This window comes from Ochlerotatus camptorhynchus, unplaced genomic scaffold, assembly GCF_037179485.1.
Source record: "Ochlerotatus camptorhynchus isolate MF236.1 unplaced genomic scaffold, CSIRO-AGI_Acam_v1.1 ptg000434l, whole genome shotgun sequence".
Taxonomy (NCBI): Eukaryota; Metazoa; Arthropoda; class Insecta; order Diptera; family Culicidae; genus Ochlerotatus; species Ochlerotatus camptorhynchus.
In genome coordinates, this window is record NW_027040920.1 from 105,787 (window position 1) to 123,472 (window position 17,686).

Consider the following 17,686-nt stretch of genomic DNA (forward strand, 5'->3'; position numbering starts at 1 on the left):
CTGTTCAGGGTGGTCAATAGTTTCTCCAACTTCTTTTTCGCTCAATATTTTCCTCTGCCTCTTTTATCCTTTTCTCTTCTATAGCCATTTCTTTTTCCCTCATCTTTTTTTTTTTGTTGTTGTTCAGAAGTTTACAAAACAAACGTTTTGAAATGTTTGATTGCCTCCTTCACATTTTCCTGTTTCCCTTCCTCATACCCTGTTAAAATTTCCAAAATATCTTCATTCCGGATCATTGATGCTTCCAATTCCTGCTTTTTGGATGTCAATGACTTTTTCCTTGCGCCAACCCAACACTCGCTTTATCCAGTTAGATTGCCTCATCTAGCTCATTACCCGCAGCTGTTACATTGAGGATTTCAATCTCACTTCTAACTTCCTCCAAAACCTGATCAATTTCCGATTATAATTGTGTTTGTTCCGTTGAAAGCTCATTGTTTGTCTTCATTTCAGGAAAAAAATAATTTGAAACAGCTGACTAGCCTGCTTTCCTAGATCTGAAATTTCACCCAAATGTTTTTCCGAATTTATAGCTTTCACGAGCATGAACGTTCGCACACGACAGTATACTAGTCGAGTACTGAGCTTCTCTCTCTGACGAGCATCCGCTTTCGGATTGTCGAGCAATCCACTGATAACTTTGAGCTTGGCACCTATGATGTCAATCTCTTCGGCAACTGCTCTCCAACTGGGAGAAGCAACAAAACTGTTGGTTTCCCACTCAAACTTCATCTGATCCGAACAGAATATTCCTGATGAGAAGTTCGTGTTCAACCTCATCAATAGATAGATGAGACACGTTCATCCCCCTGTAGTGCGTTTGTAAATCCATTAGGGTTTTTCCGTCCTACTAAGCACAACCCGCGCTTTACCTCTCTTTTCTGAACGAATTTAAACAAAAAATGGAATATTTATGTCAAAGATGACTTGCGAATTTATTCACCTTTCCATACGTTTCGTTGGATTTGAAAAAGAGTCACAAATTGTTGAGATATTGTCTAAAATCTAACACTGCTTCTTGATTCTAAATTCGTTCTACGAGTTTAAATTCCGTCCTAACGCATTGAAAGGCCATTAGATTTTCTTCGTCCTACGGATAAACGTAGAAAAAGGGGATTCGCTAGGAGCGCCTCTTTTGTTTTGAGAACAATGAGCGTAAATATTCATACAATGCGCTCTAACAGGATTTATGTTGTAGCTAATGAACTAACGCATCGGAACAAACCTATTATTGATTTGTGCACGGTGAAATCATTGATATTGCCGGCGCCGGTGGTGTAGTGGTAAGCGTGACTGCTTTCTAACACCCCAATGGATCTGGGTTCAATCCCAGCCGAGGTCGGTGGGATTTTTCTGAGGCATAAAAATCTCTGGTCACGTCTTCCTTCGGAAAGGAAGTAAAGCCGTTGGTCCCGGCCCATGTGTGTGTTTTTAATGGGTGCGATATCCTACGCAGGTGTGGAAGCTGCCTTCCTGCACATTCGGTTGCCGTCAATGGATGGCAATCGATTGCGGGGTTGCTAGTGTAATAGGATGCTTTGTTGAGTGTTCATTAACTCTTGATTGCTTGTAATACTTATGAATATTTTAGGTGGACAAAAAGGCGAACTAAGAGGTGGACGCCTGAGCTTTTCCACATTTATATCACTGTGAAGCAGCTGTAAACTATAGAGGGAATTTATATCTGTAACTGAAACCAGTTCGATTTTGTTTGCCAACCTGGTTAAAATGTCATATTTAATTATCTTAAAGATAAATCGTCCAGCTCAAACCTTTGTAGGGGTAAGAGGTGGGACCATCATCATCATCATCATCATCATCATCAACTCTGCACATCTCAATCTATGCCGACTACTTTATCTGTGCCAAAAGCTGTGCCAAGCGTTGTGCCGAACGTGCCGAACATGCCGCAATCAAGGTGTGAGTCTCAGTATCCCATGAGTTTGGCAATCCTGCATTTATGACTTTTGAGATTGTTTGTTTACAATTTCAAGCTCTTATGTAGGGTTAATTGAAAAACGGAAACGGAGAGGTCTAGCCCCAATATACAACCAGGACACCTGCCTTAAACAGCCGCTGAATCGGCATGTGTTGAACTGCCTTTCCAATATAAAATTACCGAAACTCTGAGCTCCAGAACATCCAGTTACCTAGAAAAGACCACTGGGAACCACGAGGTCTTTCACGAGAGGAGAATAGAGCCCTAGTAAGCCTGGTCCATCAGGAGCTCCCACCCGTGTCGAGGTTCCACTGGATCGGAGTCAGGCCAATCCTTCACGTTGGCCTTTCGATTGCGGAGCACTTTAAGGCAGGGAACAACTCTCGCGCTATGCACAGCCACCAAGCGATTTCCCGATCAATGCTCCGTCTACTCGGTGGAGGCGGCGGCCATCTAATTAACCACCACTACACCCTCCGATACACCCATCTGAGTCCTAACAGATTCTGCTAGCGTTTTATATGCCTTGAACTCAGCAACATCAAAACATCCCTGGATCCAAGGAATACAAACGACAGCAGCACCGAACACCTCATATGTCTGTGTACCCGGCCATTGTGGTATACGAGGTAAGCGAAGCGGGCGCACCGGCCGGATGATTACCATATCTGTTCCCAGTTCAGACATTAAAACATGGGTGAAAACAACCTTTCGAGACGCCTGAAACCTAGAGTGTGTAACAAAAAAGGGACCGTTTTAAAGGGTGACATCTTCAAATAGAAGGACACTACGAGTCGGCGGGAACAACAGGTCTCGGCTCCGATCTATGCACCCAAGTAACCCATAATATGGGCCGCGCTACCACTTTTCAGAAGTGGTGCGACGTCTGCAATACTATAATGGCAGTCGAACACCTGATCGTCAACTGCCCCTGCTTCCAGAACATCCGGGTTCACAACAGAATCCCGGACAGCATACACAATGCCCTGTCTAACGACCAATCCACGGAAGCTGCTCTAATAGTCTTTAATAAAGATGCTGGATTGTTCGATAAAATTTAATCAGCGTTCACCAAAAATACAAAACTACGTTACGAAGGGAAGTCCCCTTCAGGGGCTTTCGGAGATGAACCAGCTTACAACTAAAATCTCCTAAACAAAAAAAAAAAGTTTAATGGTTTTCAAGCAGTTTCATTATTTTTAGGGATGTTCCTTGTATTTCGAACAACGAATTTGATCTCCAAGACGATTTGGAGAACCTAGAATAGCTGACATACATGAGAATGGATTCGAAATGATGAACATAGACGTAATGAATATACAGTTATGCGATTATGGGTAGTTTTCAATCCTACGAAAATTATTCAAGTAGCGAAACTGTTCTGTTTTACCCTTTGTCATGCCATACATTTCCCAATACATGAGGGTCTAGAAACCGCAATCACCACAATCTTTTCATTGTAAAATTTTAAACACGAGTAGGACCCAAATCAAGCAATCACAGCAACCTGCAGGGTAGATACTATTCGTAAAACGAACAAATCTCTCAGCAAAATGGGTTTCGATTACTACGCTATTTTGAACATCCCCCGAAAGGCATCCGATGTTGAGATCCGATTGGCGTGAGTCCCAAGGCCTTAAAAATCAACCTTTTCAAGCATAAAATTGTTAATTCACTTCACCAGATACCGAAAATGGGCCGTTCGCTGCCATCCGAAAAACGACTTCCACGATCCACCGGAGATTCCTTTCCCATCGATGCCACTGGAACACTATTGGGAACTTCTGAATGAAGCATTCGATGTACTTTGTTAGCTAACTATGCGATTAAAATACTTAAAGATATTAAAAATATGATTTGCTTTCAACAGCCAATCCCCTTCGGAAACAGATTTACGACGTTTACGGAGAGGAAGGTTTGAAATTAGGTGTCGTCACACCAACTGGATTCGTTGAACCCTACGTTTTCACGAACGATTGCATGAAAATTTACAAGTTGAGAAACCAACTACAATCGTAACACATTATTTCAATGTTTCACTATTTGCAGGGAATTCTTCGCCACCTACTCGCCGTACGGAAATCTAATCGATTCCGTTACAAGCCCCCCACCACTTTGCCAGGACGACAGCCGGATCGTTCGAGTGAAAGGTCCCGACATTGAGCACTTCGTCGATCTGGAGCTGGAGGAAATTTTCCAAGGGGCCGTCAAAAAGATGCGAATTACCCGCGAGGAATTCATCGGTGAAGCTCGAGTTCAAACGACCGTGGTCGAGGATACGCTTACCGTTCATACCCTACCGGGAGTTTCCACGGGGACGAAAATTCGTTTCGAAGAAGCCGGAGACTGCAGTCCGAAGATAATACCCTCGGATATTGTTTTTGTGGTGCGTGAAAAAGCACACCCGAAATTTCAACGGAATGGAGCGGATTTGCATACGCTGGTGCCGATTTCCCTGCAAGAAGCGATGGTAGGATTTCCACTGGAGATAGATGGCGTCGATGGACGACAGTTGGTGCTGCAGATTGTGGATGTAGTTCATCCGGAGTACGTTAAAGTACTGAAAGGGGAAGGTCTGCCTTTTCCGAACGCAGAAGAAGATAATAAACGAGGTGATTTGTACGTGACATTCAAAAGTAAGTATGAATTCGAATCTGCGATTTAGAACAGTTCAAGAATATTTTTCGTTGCAGTAAATTTTCCAGATTTCATCCCAAAAGAGCTCAGGAATAAGTTTCGGCTTCTGTTCGAGGAACTTTACTCGACCAATAGTTAAAAGGATGATTTTATTCACTATAAAGGAACACAACCACTAAATTGGAATTTTTGGCCATAAATCTACGCAGCTCTCTACTTTGGAACAAAATTGTACACAACAATTTCAACGTCTTTTTCTTGCCCGAAAGTAGAATTGAGAATACCTTTTACCTTATTCCACTCCAATCCATCGATGCCACAGCCAATACGGGGAATTGCCACCTTCTTGGCACCATTTTCAGACTAAAATTGATCAAAATTGAATTACAAAACGCCGGGAAAGTAAACCAATTAACTCTTACCATATGCTTTCTCATAGCCTCCAGCGATTTGGTCAGATCATCGTACGTCGGTTTGTCCATCGATCCTTTCTTGGTGACCAAATAGTACACAAACCGTTGGCCGTCCTTCAGCACGGCTACACCGCCGACTCCAGCTTTCTGTGCCTTCAGTTCGTCGACTTGTTTGAAAACTTGCTTGAACTTGACCGCAATTCCGCCACCCATCTTCAGGTCAGCGGCGACGCAGTGCGCCAACGAGTGGTCCTTTGGAGCGGCAAACAAATCACCTTCGATTTCACGAACACATTCCGCCATCTTGGAAACCTGCAACGAATATGGGACCGATGATCAGGTTATTCCTATTTGGAAAATCGACTTCTGAATGTTTCGAATCTATATGTTATGATGATTTGTAGATAGAAAAGATAAGATAGAAGCATATCCACTAGACTAAATTTGACAGGATGCTCGTATTGAAAATACTCTAATAATGAAATCTATTCATCATTTTTTTTTCAACTAAATTGCACTAATGTGTTGCAGAGGAGTGGAATAAATGTGGGCCCTTATTACCGATGTCACTTCACGGTGAAGTGACAACTTATCACGCACGATGAAGTGATTTCCATTTGATCTACACGGCAATCACTTCACCGTGAGTGACATGTGGTCACTTCACTTCGTTTTCACCGCAAAGTGACACCCGTTATAAGGGCCGTGATCATACAAAATAATAACGAAATTTGACGGAAAAACTGAAAAAAAAAGTAAGAAGTTGTATCGAAGACACGACCGTAGATTTCACGTAGGATTACGTGCTCGGTATCAATATTTGGCGACTGTGTTAGGGAAATCACTTTTTTCCATCACGGAAACGCCTCGTTTTTTATTACCATTGTAACAGTTGGACATTTGTGTTGTTGGACAAGTGTTCATTTAAACAGATTCGTAGAAAAATTTCCAGTCGATTGACTTGTTTAAAAGTAAAATCCATCCGCTATTGACATAGTTATAAGTAGTCAAAAGCTGACCACTTTTTGTGACGCGGTCGATTTTGGTTTTTTTTTTAATTGCACCCCCAATATGTTGCTGAAAGACGTAATCCTACGTCAAAATGTCTGCCTGATGAACATGTAGCATTTTTAATGCGAACAAACCGAAGCATTTTTAATGCGAACCGCAAACCATTAAACGTTGCTCCCAATTAATAACTCAGTGTCAACATTTCAAAGGGGCGTAATTGCTTTTGTAAACAATGGCTTTAGCCGTCGATTTCTCGCGAATAAAAGCTCACACATGAAAATTAATGAAACCAACAAGTAGAGGAGTGATTCCTCTACCAGCTAGCATTGTTAATTTGGAGGGGTGAACTTTAATTCGCGAGAAATCGACGGTTAAAGCCAATGTTTACAAAAGCAATTCCGCCCCTTTGAAATGTTGACACTGAACTGTGAAAGTAGTGCAATGTAGAACACTATGTTAAGAGCACACAATAAGCAATAAGTTTGGAATGTGAAGAATAAGGAGAAGAAAACGTTGCGAGCGGAAGTGGTACATGTTCACGATATTTCCAGTACGGGACATCTCGTGAACTTTGCCATATGGAATGTTACCGCCTTCAGCAAAAAAATTCAGGTGACCAAGGTCTTCCGGATGTTATACAGATTAGTTCAGAATTATATCCCTAAGTCCCGCTAGCGTCCATATGATCTTCCTGCATACACGCTAACTTGAAAGTACCCATTAATGGTTGAAAAAGACCCATTTTGAAGAAAAGTGGCTTAACTCATTAAATGAGTAAATTTTTTACCCATTAATGAGTATCTGTTACCCATTAATGAGTAATTGTTAATCATTAATGGGTAACAGATACTCATTAATGGGTAAAATTGTTTAATCATTAATGAGTTAAGCCACTTTTCTTCAAAATGGGTCTTTTTTACTCATTAATGAGTACTTTCAAGTTAGCGTGTATGCTGTATATCTTAACATCCTGACTGTGTAAGAAGATGCTATCTTCGAGTAAGTTGTTCAGGCGATAAAGGCCCTCAGTATGCTAGACAATTTAGTTCTGAGCTAGTTCACTATGCAGCGGTTGTGTGCATACTATCTGTTTAAAGGGTGATACGGTCAAAATTTGGTCAAGGGAAAACGCGTGTAAATCGGTGAAATCCTTTATTTAAAAAATCAAATTAAATTTCTTTTTCAAGTTCAATTAGTATAAAATTCAGGAAAAATATTCAGTTAGGCTTCCGCTTTTCCAAATCCGAATTGCCGGGCCTGACGCTTGACCCCTGCCATCAGATTTTGTACAGCCACCTTGTCCACCTTCTTCACCGCAGAAAGCCAGTTTGCCTTGAACTGCTGCTCGCCCTTAGCAGTTTTTTTGGTCTTCTTTAGGTTCCGCTTGACAATAGCCCAGTATTTCTCAATTGGGCGGAGCTCTGGCGTGTTGGGAGGGTTCTTGTCCTTGGGAACCACCTGCACGTTGTTGGCGGCGTACCACTCCATGGCCTTTTTACCGTAATGGCAAGATGCCAAATCCGGCCAAAACAGTACGGAACAACCGTGTTTCTTCAGGAAAGGCAGCAGACGTTTATTCAAACACTCTTTCACGTAAATTTCTTGGTTGACAGTCCCGGAAGCTATGAAAATGCTGCTTTTCAAGCCACAGGTACAGATGGCTTGCCAAACCAGATATTTCTTTGCGAACTTTGACAGTTTCATGTGCTTGAAAACATCTGCTACCTTTCCCCTTCCTTTTGCCGTATAAAACTCCTGTCCCGGAAGCTGCTTGTAGTCGGCTTTGACGTAGGTTTCGTCGTCCATTACCACGCAGTCAAACTTCGTCAGCATCGTCGTGTACAGCCTCCGGGATCGCGCTTTGGCCGTCGTATTTTGTTTATCGTCGCGATTTGGAGTCACTACCTTCTTGTAAGTCGATAGTCCGGCTCGTTTTTTGGCTCGATGCACGGTTGTAGACGATACACCCAGCTTATTTGCGGCATCTCGGAGAGAGAGGTTAGGGTTTCGCTTGAAACTACCGGCAACTCTCTTTGTCGTCTCAGCGGCTTCCGGTTTTCGATTTCCCCCCGATCCAGACTTCCTGGCTGTCGAAAAACGTTCCCCAAACACTTCAATTACATTTGTAACGGTTGATTTGGCAACTTTTAGCGATTTTGCCAACTTTGCGTGCGATTAGCTCGGATTTTCGCGATGCGCGAGCAAAATTTTGATACGCTGCTCTTCTTGCTTGGACGGCATTTTGACAACTGAAGAGTGAATTCCAAAATCAAAATAGGAGCAACATTCTACACACACACACCTTCAAAATGAGGGGTGTTCAGGTTTTTTAAATGCAAAATTGAAAGAAATACGTCAAGTTGATATTGACCAAATTTTGACCGTATCACCCTTTATTTGACTTGAAATAGTCCCAATATGTGTTGTTAAAAAAAGTACAGATTATACAGACTACTTATACTACAGTTACAAACGAAAATAACTAGGAAAGCATTGTCAAGTTACTAAAAATGCATATGTCTTAAATTTTACACTTAGCTGTTGGGCGTCAAGCGTCTTCGGTCAGTAAAAAAGGCAGAAAATCTTCGGCGAAGCATATTCCGTGAAATCGAACATCCACGCTACTCGGTTGAACGCTCGCTGCAAGCCGTAAATAGCGCTCCCTAAGCTATAATTAGTTGGAAGAAGTGGAAGTCTTAGCATAAGACTGTTGCGTAGTGTTCGAGGTTGAACATTAATGTTCACTTGTTGCAGAATTGCTTCGCAGTCGATTCTCCCTTGCAGAGTATCGGCGACGGTTAAGGCTCTGAAAAGATCTCTTCGGATACGTAAGGGCTCGATATTGATCAATTGGCAGCGATTCTCGTAGCTTGGAAGACGAAGTGTGTATCTCCAAGGCAGCTTACGGAGCGCGAAGCGAAGAAAACGTCGTTGCACAGATTCAATTCGCTCGTCCCCATTATTGTAGTTCGGGCTCCAGACTACAGAGTAGTATTCCAACGTAGATCGTACGAGAGAGCAATAGAGCGATTTCAAGCAGTAGAGTTCTGGACGCTTTGTCAACGACATACGATATATGGTGTGAGTATGTCAGCTTTGAGTCCAGAAAAAAAGCCTTTCACGCAATGTACCCGTTCGATAGTCGTGCCAAGTAGTTTGTAGTTGAAAATAATGCGGTTGTTTCTTGCGTGAGAAAGTAATGATTGTACACTTAGCTGGGTTGACCACCTTAGACTACACCAATCAGCAAAGATGTCAATCTGATTTTGGAGAGAACGGCAGTAGGCGAGTGAACGGATGCGCAGAAAAACTTTCAGGTCGTCTGCAAACGATAATCGTGGCCCTGTGATAACATGGTGAACGTCGTCGAAGTAAAAGAGAAATACCAATGGTCCCAGATGGCTACCCTGAGGTATTCCGGACTTTGCGCAGAAGCTTGCTGAGCGACAAGTACCCTAAGTTACTGTCAGTTAGAGCTCCGTGAGGTATGAATGAAACCACCTTAAAATATTTCCATCGATCTCTAGCCTATCAAGCTTAGCGATCGCAATTTCGTGGTTCAGCTTATCGAAGGCTGCCGTAAGATCTGTGTAAATAACGTCCGTATGGGTCCAAGCAATCAAACTGTCTGTGATGTAAGACGTTAGGCAAAGTAGGTTCGTAGTTGTGGCTCGCCCAGTTATGAGTCCGTGTTGATCTATACTTAGATATTGCTTGCAATGCGCATTTAGGGACTCTATGACAGCCAATTCAAAACGTTTTGATACAGCACTCAGCGACGTGATCCAGCATTTGCTGAACGTCCTTGACTGCCCCGCCGTTTCGTCGATGTCGCTGATTTGAAATTGCCCAATATTTTTCGATTGGTCGAAATTCCGGGCAATTTAGAGGATTCATTAGCTTGGGGACAAAATCAATCTGGTTGGCAGCATACCACTCCAGAACCACCTTGGAGTAGTGGCAGCTGGACAAATCGGGCCAAAAGATGACTTTGCCCCTATGCTTGTGGATGAACGGCAATACACGCTTTTTCAGGCATTCTTCGATGTAAATTTGGGATGTCATCGTTGAGAATGTGACGAATGGTTCCGTTTTAAGGCCACAACGCCCACAACTGCAAATCGCTTGCCAAATCATGGCCTTCTTCGCGAACTTGTCGGCAAACACGAACTTCAATCTTCCCGGCACATCCCCACGTCCAGTCGCGATGTAAAACTTTTGACCGCGAAGCTGCTTAAAAACGAGTTTGACGTATGTTTCGTCATCGATCAAAGTGCAGCCCTTGTGTTTCTTTCGTCAAAACACGGTCGTACAAGAGTCTTGCACCCGTTTTGGCCTCGAAATTCTGCATCATGTGCCGGTTCGGATGTTTACTGGCTTTATACGACTTGTATTCTTCCCTGGCGAGGATGTTCCGCACCGTTTGAAAGTTGGCGTTGTACCTTTTGGCCACATCTCGGATCGAAAGACCGGGGTTGGCCTTAGCGCACCTCAACACCTTGCTGCGCAGCTTACGATCCCTGGTTCCAGTTTTTTCGTTGGTCCGCTGATTCCTAGGGCAAGACGGCTGCACCCAGAGTTAATATTTTCACAGCCAGTAAATTTGAGTAACTCATAATCACTCAAAAGTGATCAGAGTAGTCTCACATCCGCCAAAAAAAAAATTAAATCAGTATAAACGAAGATAAGCTGTCAGAGTAATCATTTATTTTGGTTTTGTATTCTTGCAACAAATAGGGGAAAAGTTCTCTTCGGCAATACCTTAACCTATTATCGTCAGGGGGGTAAACAACGTCCTTGAGAGCTCAATTTTGGCATGTGGATACATTGTGTTTCAGAGCAACTATTGGCCAAATTTGAGTGCTCTAGGACTTTGTTTACCCCCCGACGATAATAGGTTAAGGTATTGCCGAAGCCAACTTTTCCCCTACTCAATAATCCATGTGTATTTCTTTTCAGCATGAATTACTCTTATAAGCGTAGTCCCAGAACATTAGTAGGACAACAAAGGTGAAAAATCAGGAAAAGTTTTTTTCCGAAATGATCCGGAGAAGGGGAGAAGGCCTGGTATGAAAAATGAGTTCGTATTTGGTGTGCTTTATGACTTGCTTTATGACGAGTCGCCTAAGTTTTCGGCAAAGGGTGTGTTCTTTAAATTGCAAATTTCAACATCTTAATGCCTTCACACCACTAATCCGAAGTCGTGAGTGAGCTGCGATTCGAAGTGAACAAATATAGGGGAAATGGGTGTAATGTCGGCCTAAATGTCCATACATAAATTCAGCAATCGGCTAAATTTTCAATAGCGACCAAAAATATCCATTAGTACCGTCCCAATGACGCGTCCATCAAGATAAAATTGATAAATAGCAGATTTTTAGCGATGGGCCCAATCTTAGATCCCTAGGCCAACATGAGAGCCATTTATCCTATCAATCCCGGTATAAACTAAGAGGAAAGGTTTTATTTTAAATAAATTTCCTTGATATTACCCTCCGAAATCGCGAGTGAATTGGGATGGTACGGCACATTTGCGAAAGAAGAGAAAAAGTACCATCAGTAAAGTCTTCGATCAGTTTTCAGTCGTACGGACAATGCGGTCTTTGAATCATAAAGCCGTAGTCTTCGAATGTTATTCCGAGAGTCAAAGTGACTTTTGTCACTAGCGAAGCGAGAAAAGTCATGTCGTGGTGATGTGACTCTCTGTGTAAATCAAATGGAGAATCGCGTCACCACGACGTGACTTTAATCACTTCACCAGTGACAAAAGGAACATCTATAATCTTTTTGTCTATGCAATCTGCCAAAATGTTCGCAATGGAGTGCTAAATAACTGTGTTCAATAACCGTTTTTATCATCACTATGATAAATAGTGTCACTACTCCATGTTAACTAGAAAATCCTACTATTATAATCGCCATCCAATGATAGGATTTTCCTCGTCAATCATCTTTGCTTTACAATTGTGGAATGCAAGGAATGGGCGATGTCGATGCGATTTTTACAGAATCGATTTTTTTGCCTCGAAAAATCGATTTTTTTCATCCGATCTTTTTCTGTTCGATGTTTGACAGAATCGATTTTTCAAAGTTGATATCGATTTTTTACTCATTTAAACTTTTTTATAAAGCATTAAAAAAAAAAACAAAACGCCTAAATTACCAAAGAAAAAATAAAATCGCCGAACTCTTTTTATGTTGTTGTTGATTATGTTGAATCAAATGTTATCATTGAATTCTTGAAAAAAAAAAATTATAAACAAAATGGTATTTCACTATCCCAAAAATATTTTTTTATTTAAAATCAAGCGATTTTAATTTCTTCGTCCTCAAATTTTGCTAAACACCCTTTCAATCTTGGGCTTTATTTATTTGTTACTTTTTATGTTGTGTGTACTTTGGACCCATTCTTTCTAATTCATCCAGCTGATTTTGTTTGCAAAAAAAAACACACACTCCTTGATGCAAAAAAACATTGGAAAGGTGAGTTTTAATACCTACACACTAAGATTATTTAACAGATTTCTGTAAAATTTTACCGAAATCTCAACAGCTGAACGTTCGGTAAACAATTTTACAGTTTTCCTGTAATTATTAACAGATATCTGTGAAAAATTCACAGATAATTGTGAAACATTACAGGAAATCTGCGAAACAGTTTACCGAACGTTCAGCTGTTGAGATTTCGGTAAAATTTTAGATTTCTTTAAAAATTTCTAAGTGTGTACAGAAGATTTTGAAAGCTCAGATATAAAGTTGAAGTTGAATAACACACTTAGAAAAAATCATGTAAATTTAGGTGTGTCATAATCAGCGTTGCCAGTATTCCAGATTTATCTGGATTTTCCAGATTTTCAGTCATCTTGCCAGATACACAGACATATCACGTATATTTCCAGATTTTTTAAATATTTTCCAGATTTTCCCAGATTTTTAAAAATATGTTGCTTTAAAAATATCATTGCAATTGAAAGACCGTCTAACCAAGAAATAAAAGAAAGTAAAAAGTTTAACTTTATTTATTAAAGGCCATCAACGTTGGACATTATTGCAACATCGTACATGGAATTGTTACAACAGGTTTGCAATAGGTTGCAGAACCATGAAAATTGAAACATTTTCTAAAGATTATTGGCTGAAAAAGATCTTCGTGGTCGTGCGGCGTCACCCGTCGTTCAGGCTTATTGTGATTTCCGCTCCAGCCGGTGTAACTTTTTGCAACCTGAAAATTTCAGTTTCAGTCAGTTGTCTACTGTTAGGTATGCAGTCTGTGCAACCTCTGGTTGAAAACGGTGTCAATTGTCTTTTAAAAGCTCTGATGACAATTGCATGGAAATTTTGTGAATAAAGGAAATAGTTAGAATTCGGAAGAGAAATCATAGAAAATTCTTAAGATGAAATTTAAGGAGTATGCTTATACGAATCGTGAGAATAATTCCAATGGAATTCTATCCAACATTGCTATGGAGGTTCATATTCATCAAATCATAAAAAAATTTAAACCGAATTATGCGAAAAGAACATCAGGCAATTTCTGGGAGAGTTTCAAGTCCATTTTGACAAAGTACTTGAATACATAGAAACTGAGGTGGATTTCAAAACAATTCTGACCTTACCTATAAAGCAGTTCAAATGTAATTATCGGATAAGTCTGAGAAGAGTGTGACGGTCATTCTGAAGATTGTATCAAGGAAATTATTAAGAATATTCTAAGGGAATTTCATACAGAAAGACTAGTTCATATAGAAAAAAATATTACCAGTTTGAGGGAATTGTTGAATCTGAGAGTAATTTATAAGAGATTACAAGAGATAATGCTAGGAACTAATTTCTGACTGTGAAGCTAAATAATTTCTAACTGTGAAGCTAAATATTCGCAATATTTCTTAATAATTCGGTTTCAATATTTAAATAGAGTGCAATTGCTTTTGTGAATTGATTTTATACAAATAAATGCTCACACACATACACTAAAACAACAGGAAAAGGAATATTTCGTCTAATAGAAGATTATAAAGCATAATTCAAATATTAAAAAAAAAATCGATTTTACTCGAATCGATTTTTTTTCTTTCGATATTTTAGAGGATCGATTTTATAGTCAGTTTTAGAATCGATTCGACAACATCGATTTTTTGTTTCAAAACGCCCATTCCTAGAATGCACACAAAACAAACAGGTTGCAATGTCACCTTGACATTGAATATTGAGCAACTCAAGTTACTCAAAGTTACTCAAATTTTACTCCAGTTTTACTCATTATCAAAAACTGTCTTACCCCTATGCTGATTCCTTTCCACACTCAGGGTTTCCTTGTAGGTTTTGAGCACTCACAAACTGTTGTTTTCGGCATCTTTAGCATTTTATCCAGCTTGGAACCGGACCACTCCGGATTTTCCAGGTGTTTGTGCACAATGTGTTTTCTTCTTTCGAGTTCCATTTGACATTATTACGGAACGCGATCGACTGCTTTGATCAAACTTGCACCAGTTTTTTTTCTATAGATGTGTAAACAAACCTCTATCAAAGATTTTCGATTCCCAACACTAGAGGCGTTCTAGCGGCGCACGAGGTGCGTACAAATTTAATTTTAGTCAGTCTTTAAGTCAGCAAAATAATTGCTGCCTTTTTCAGTAATTTATTTGTTCACATTTTTTATCGAATAAGTCAGTTAATTTATAAAATAAAATGATTTGCTGCTATTTAATTATTATATTTTTGGATTCATTTTTAAAGATTTTTTTCGGGGACTGAGGTTAAAATGTCTAGAGACGGATTACCAGTGATTCTATTTTAATCAATCCTGAACTAGTCCAGTTTGAGCGCCAAATGCTTCCGGGTGATCCTGCCGGTTGGTGGTTCCGTTGGTGCGCCGGATAGCATATCCATGCATGGAGCTCTACAACAGGCAATGTTACAGAATGTTTGTGCTTCAAAATCAGTGAAACATCTGGAAGTCAATGCAGGAGTGCATAAATTGCCCAATTCCGTTGCAGTTTCTGTACTTTTACGTCGTGATGTTGGCATCTTCCGTTGCTCCGGTTGTGGACCATAGCAGTAAAGGTGAGTTGGAGGCTCCGGCAAAATTACACTAGTTTACAAAAAAACATAAAAAGTGTGAACTTTAGTGGTTGACCAACGTTTCTAATGCACAATCCTACGCTGAATTCAATGCCGTGGTCAGAAAAAATTAAAGTAGAGCCATTTTTGAGATATACAAAAAATTTGATTTTTTGAATTTTGGACAAAAGTACGATTACTAAAATGTCAATATCTTTGGAACTAGTGCACCAATTTTAAATCTTTTTTTTTATGAAAGTGAAGCTAAATAAATTTGCTATCGTTCACTAGAATATTATGTCCTAATTAAAAATTTTGAAGTCATTTAAAAATTTACAGCATTTTTTTTTCTGCGAATTTTCCATAAAAATCTTGTTTTAATCAACATTTTTAATGGGATAAAAAGATTCAAAAAATCATTCCATAATTTATTCTTAAAGTCCATTAAAAACTAAAGAAAATGAGCCTTTAATGGATGAAATCGGTTGGAAATTGTCGACGTTATGAGCATTTTTGTAAAACACTTAAAAATGTTGCTGAAATACAACAGCTTTAGAGTTCCTTTTCTAGGTGTCTAGGTGTAAAGTTTTCATGGGAGATTCTTTTCTCTACATATCAATTTGATTAAGGCATATCAGGATTTAAAACCGAGTTGATACAAAAGAAATTTATTTAGGTTTTATTAAAAATGATTGAGAATCGAATGACTTTGTCTTCGGTGTTTTGAACTTGTTTCTCGAATCAGAAACCAACAATAGTCACCCATCATTGCTTCATCCCAAAACCCTTGGTAACGACGTTCCATCATCTTCATTTGTTGGTGAAAACGTTCGCCGTGCTCATCACTCTCGTCACCAAAATTTTCCGGGAAAAAATCCATGTGAGAATGTAGGAAATGTATCTTCAAAGACATATTCACACCTGTGTTCAGTGAAATATAAGGATTTGAAATTAATTATATGTAACAAACACAATATTTTTGATTTATACCTATTTTCTCATTTCATCGACGGCTTCCTCATAATCTGGGCTTCTGAAATTTCCTAAAAAGGTTGTGACAACACGCTGGAACGATTTCCACGCTTCTTCCTCATCTGGTGTCAAAACTGTATTGAATGCGGAATCATTGAGCAGTTTTTTGATCTGTGGGCCAACAAATACACCTTCCTTTATCTTTGCGTCAGATAAATTTGGAAATACTGATTTCAAGTACTGGAATGCCGGCCCTTCTTTTTGCAACGCTTTGACGAAATTTTTGAATAGCCCAAGTTTTATGTGTAGTGGTGGAAGTATTATGCGTTCTTTTACCACAAGAGGATCATTTTTAACGTTGTCTTTACCAATTGTGAAATTATCCCGTTTTGGCCAATCTTTTCGGACGTAGTGTTCCTTACGAGCTCGACTGTCCCATTTACACAAAAAACACATATATTTTGTGTATCCCTGTTGCAATCCAGTCAACATGGTAACCACTTTAAGATCGGAACAAATTTTCCAATTGTGTTGATTGTAATTTATCAAATTGAGCAATAATGGCTCTACGTTTCCTTCATATTAACGGCATGAGCTAATGGAATAGAAGGTTTCTCATTCCCTTGATGCAGTAAAACGGCTTTCAAGCTCAACTTGCTGCTATCGATGAATAAACGCCATTCAACTGGATCATATGGCTCACCAAACTCTTCAAACAAGCCGTTTACGTCATGGCAAAAGCATGCCTTGTCCTTTGTAGAATAATATTTGTCAAATTTCTTGTGACGATTCCTGTGACAGGAAATTTTGACCTCCTTGCTCAGCATGTTGTGTTCTTTCAAGCGTGATGCCAGCAATTCGGATTTCTCCTTCGATAAGTCGAGATCTCGCACCAAATCATTAAATTCGGATTGTGTAAACAGTTTTGGGTTTCTTTCCAATTCCACCTCGAAGTCTTCCTCGCATTCCTCCTTGAATTCCTCCTCACTTTTTGTAACGGTCGATTCAACAGAGGGCGCTCGTTTCCGCTTTGGATAAACAGGATACGGGACCGAACTTGAATGTGGAACAGGTTTTGTCATAGAAGCCACTTGTGGATACTCAACTGTTTTGTGACGTCCTTGTTGCTTAACTTTTGTCAAGCAGAAATAACAATCCGTTGCATGACAAAACGGTCGACGCCATATGGTGGGCATGTCAAAGGACAAATAGCGAATGACAGATAACAAATAAGTGAGTTAGTAAGTAAGACATTAACACTTATCAAAAATAGATGAAGTTAGATAATGTCGATCAGGAAAGAACAAAGCACTACCATGCTGTACATAAATTGTTTATATGAAAGTTATTCAAAAAATCAATTTACCTTGCGCCTGACATCCACCTAGCCCAGCACGTTTTGCACGAACTACATAATACTTTTGGAATCCACGGTTCGTTAAAGTCTCCAGGATCAATTTTAAAATAAAGCCTGTATGCAGTTTGCAACGAAGCAGTGAAATTGACCGATTTTGTAAATATATAGTTGCCACACGCGTAACAAAACTTTTGACGATCATTTTTACACTTGAATTCACGTTTTGTCGTATAGATCGTTAAGCAATGTTAAAGAAAGAAAGCTGTCAAATTGATTTGGTTACGTTAGGTTCTCGCC

At 39.8% G+C, this 17,686-nt stretch overlaps 2 protein-coding genes across 2 annotated transcripts in view; one reads left to right on the top strand and one right to left on the bottom strand.

The window, feature by feature from the left end:
• The first annotated feature begins 3,489 nt into the window (after positions 1-3,489).
• LOC135711614 (dnaJ homolog subfamily B member 13-like) lies at positions 3,490-4,604 on the top strand. Its single transcript, XM_065234482.1, has 4 exons — positions 3,490-3,560; positions 3,624-3,748; positions 3,810-3,933; positions 3,989-4,604. The coding sequence occupies exons 1-4, from the start codon at positions 3,493-3,495 to the stop codon at positions 4,602-4,604; spliced, it is 933 nt and encodes a 310-aa protein (XP_065090554.1). The 5' UTR covers positions 3,490-3,492.
• A 125-nt stretch (positions 4,605-4,729) lies between these two features.
• The window catches only part of LOC135711726 (ADP-ribose glycohydrolase OARD1-like), a 53,083-nt gene continuing 40,126 nt past the window's right edge, over positions 4,730-17,686 (bottom strand). The window contains exons 2-3 of the mRNA XM_065234695.1: positions 4,999-5,301; positions 4,730-4,939 (exon numbers count right to left, since the gene is read on the bottom strand). Coding sequence (XP_065090767.1) covers positions 4,790-4,939; positions 4,999-5,301 — 453 coding nt within the window. The 3' untranslated portion in view covers positions 4,730-4,789. The remainder of the gene's footprint in view (positions 4,940-4,998; positions 5,302-17,686) is intronic.

Bases quoted from the DNA above. Each gene is read 5' to 3' on its own strand.
- LOC135711614 (XM_065234482.1), top strand. From the start codon at position 3,493: ATGGGTTTCGATTACTACGCTATTTTGAACATCCCCCGAAAGGCATCC. The intron at 3,561-3,623 runs GTGAGTCCCAAG...TCACTTCACCAG, and splicing joins GATGTTGAGATCCGATTGGC to ATACCGAAAATGGGCCGTTC. The intron at 3,749-3,809 runs GTTAGCTAACTA...TGCTTTCAACAG, and splicing joins TGAAGCATTCGATGTACTTT to CCAATCCCCTTCGGAAACAG.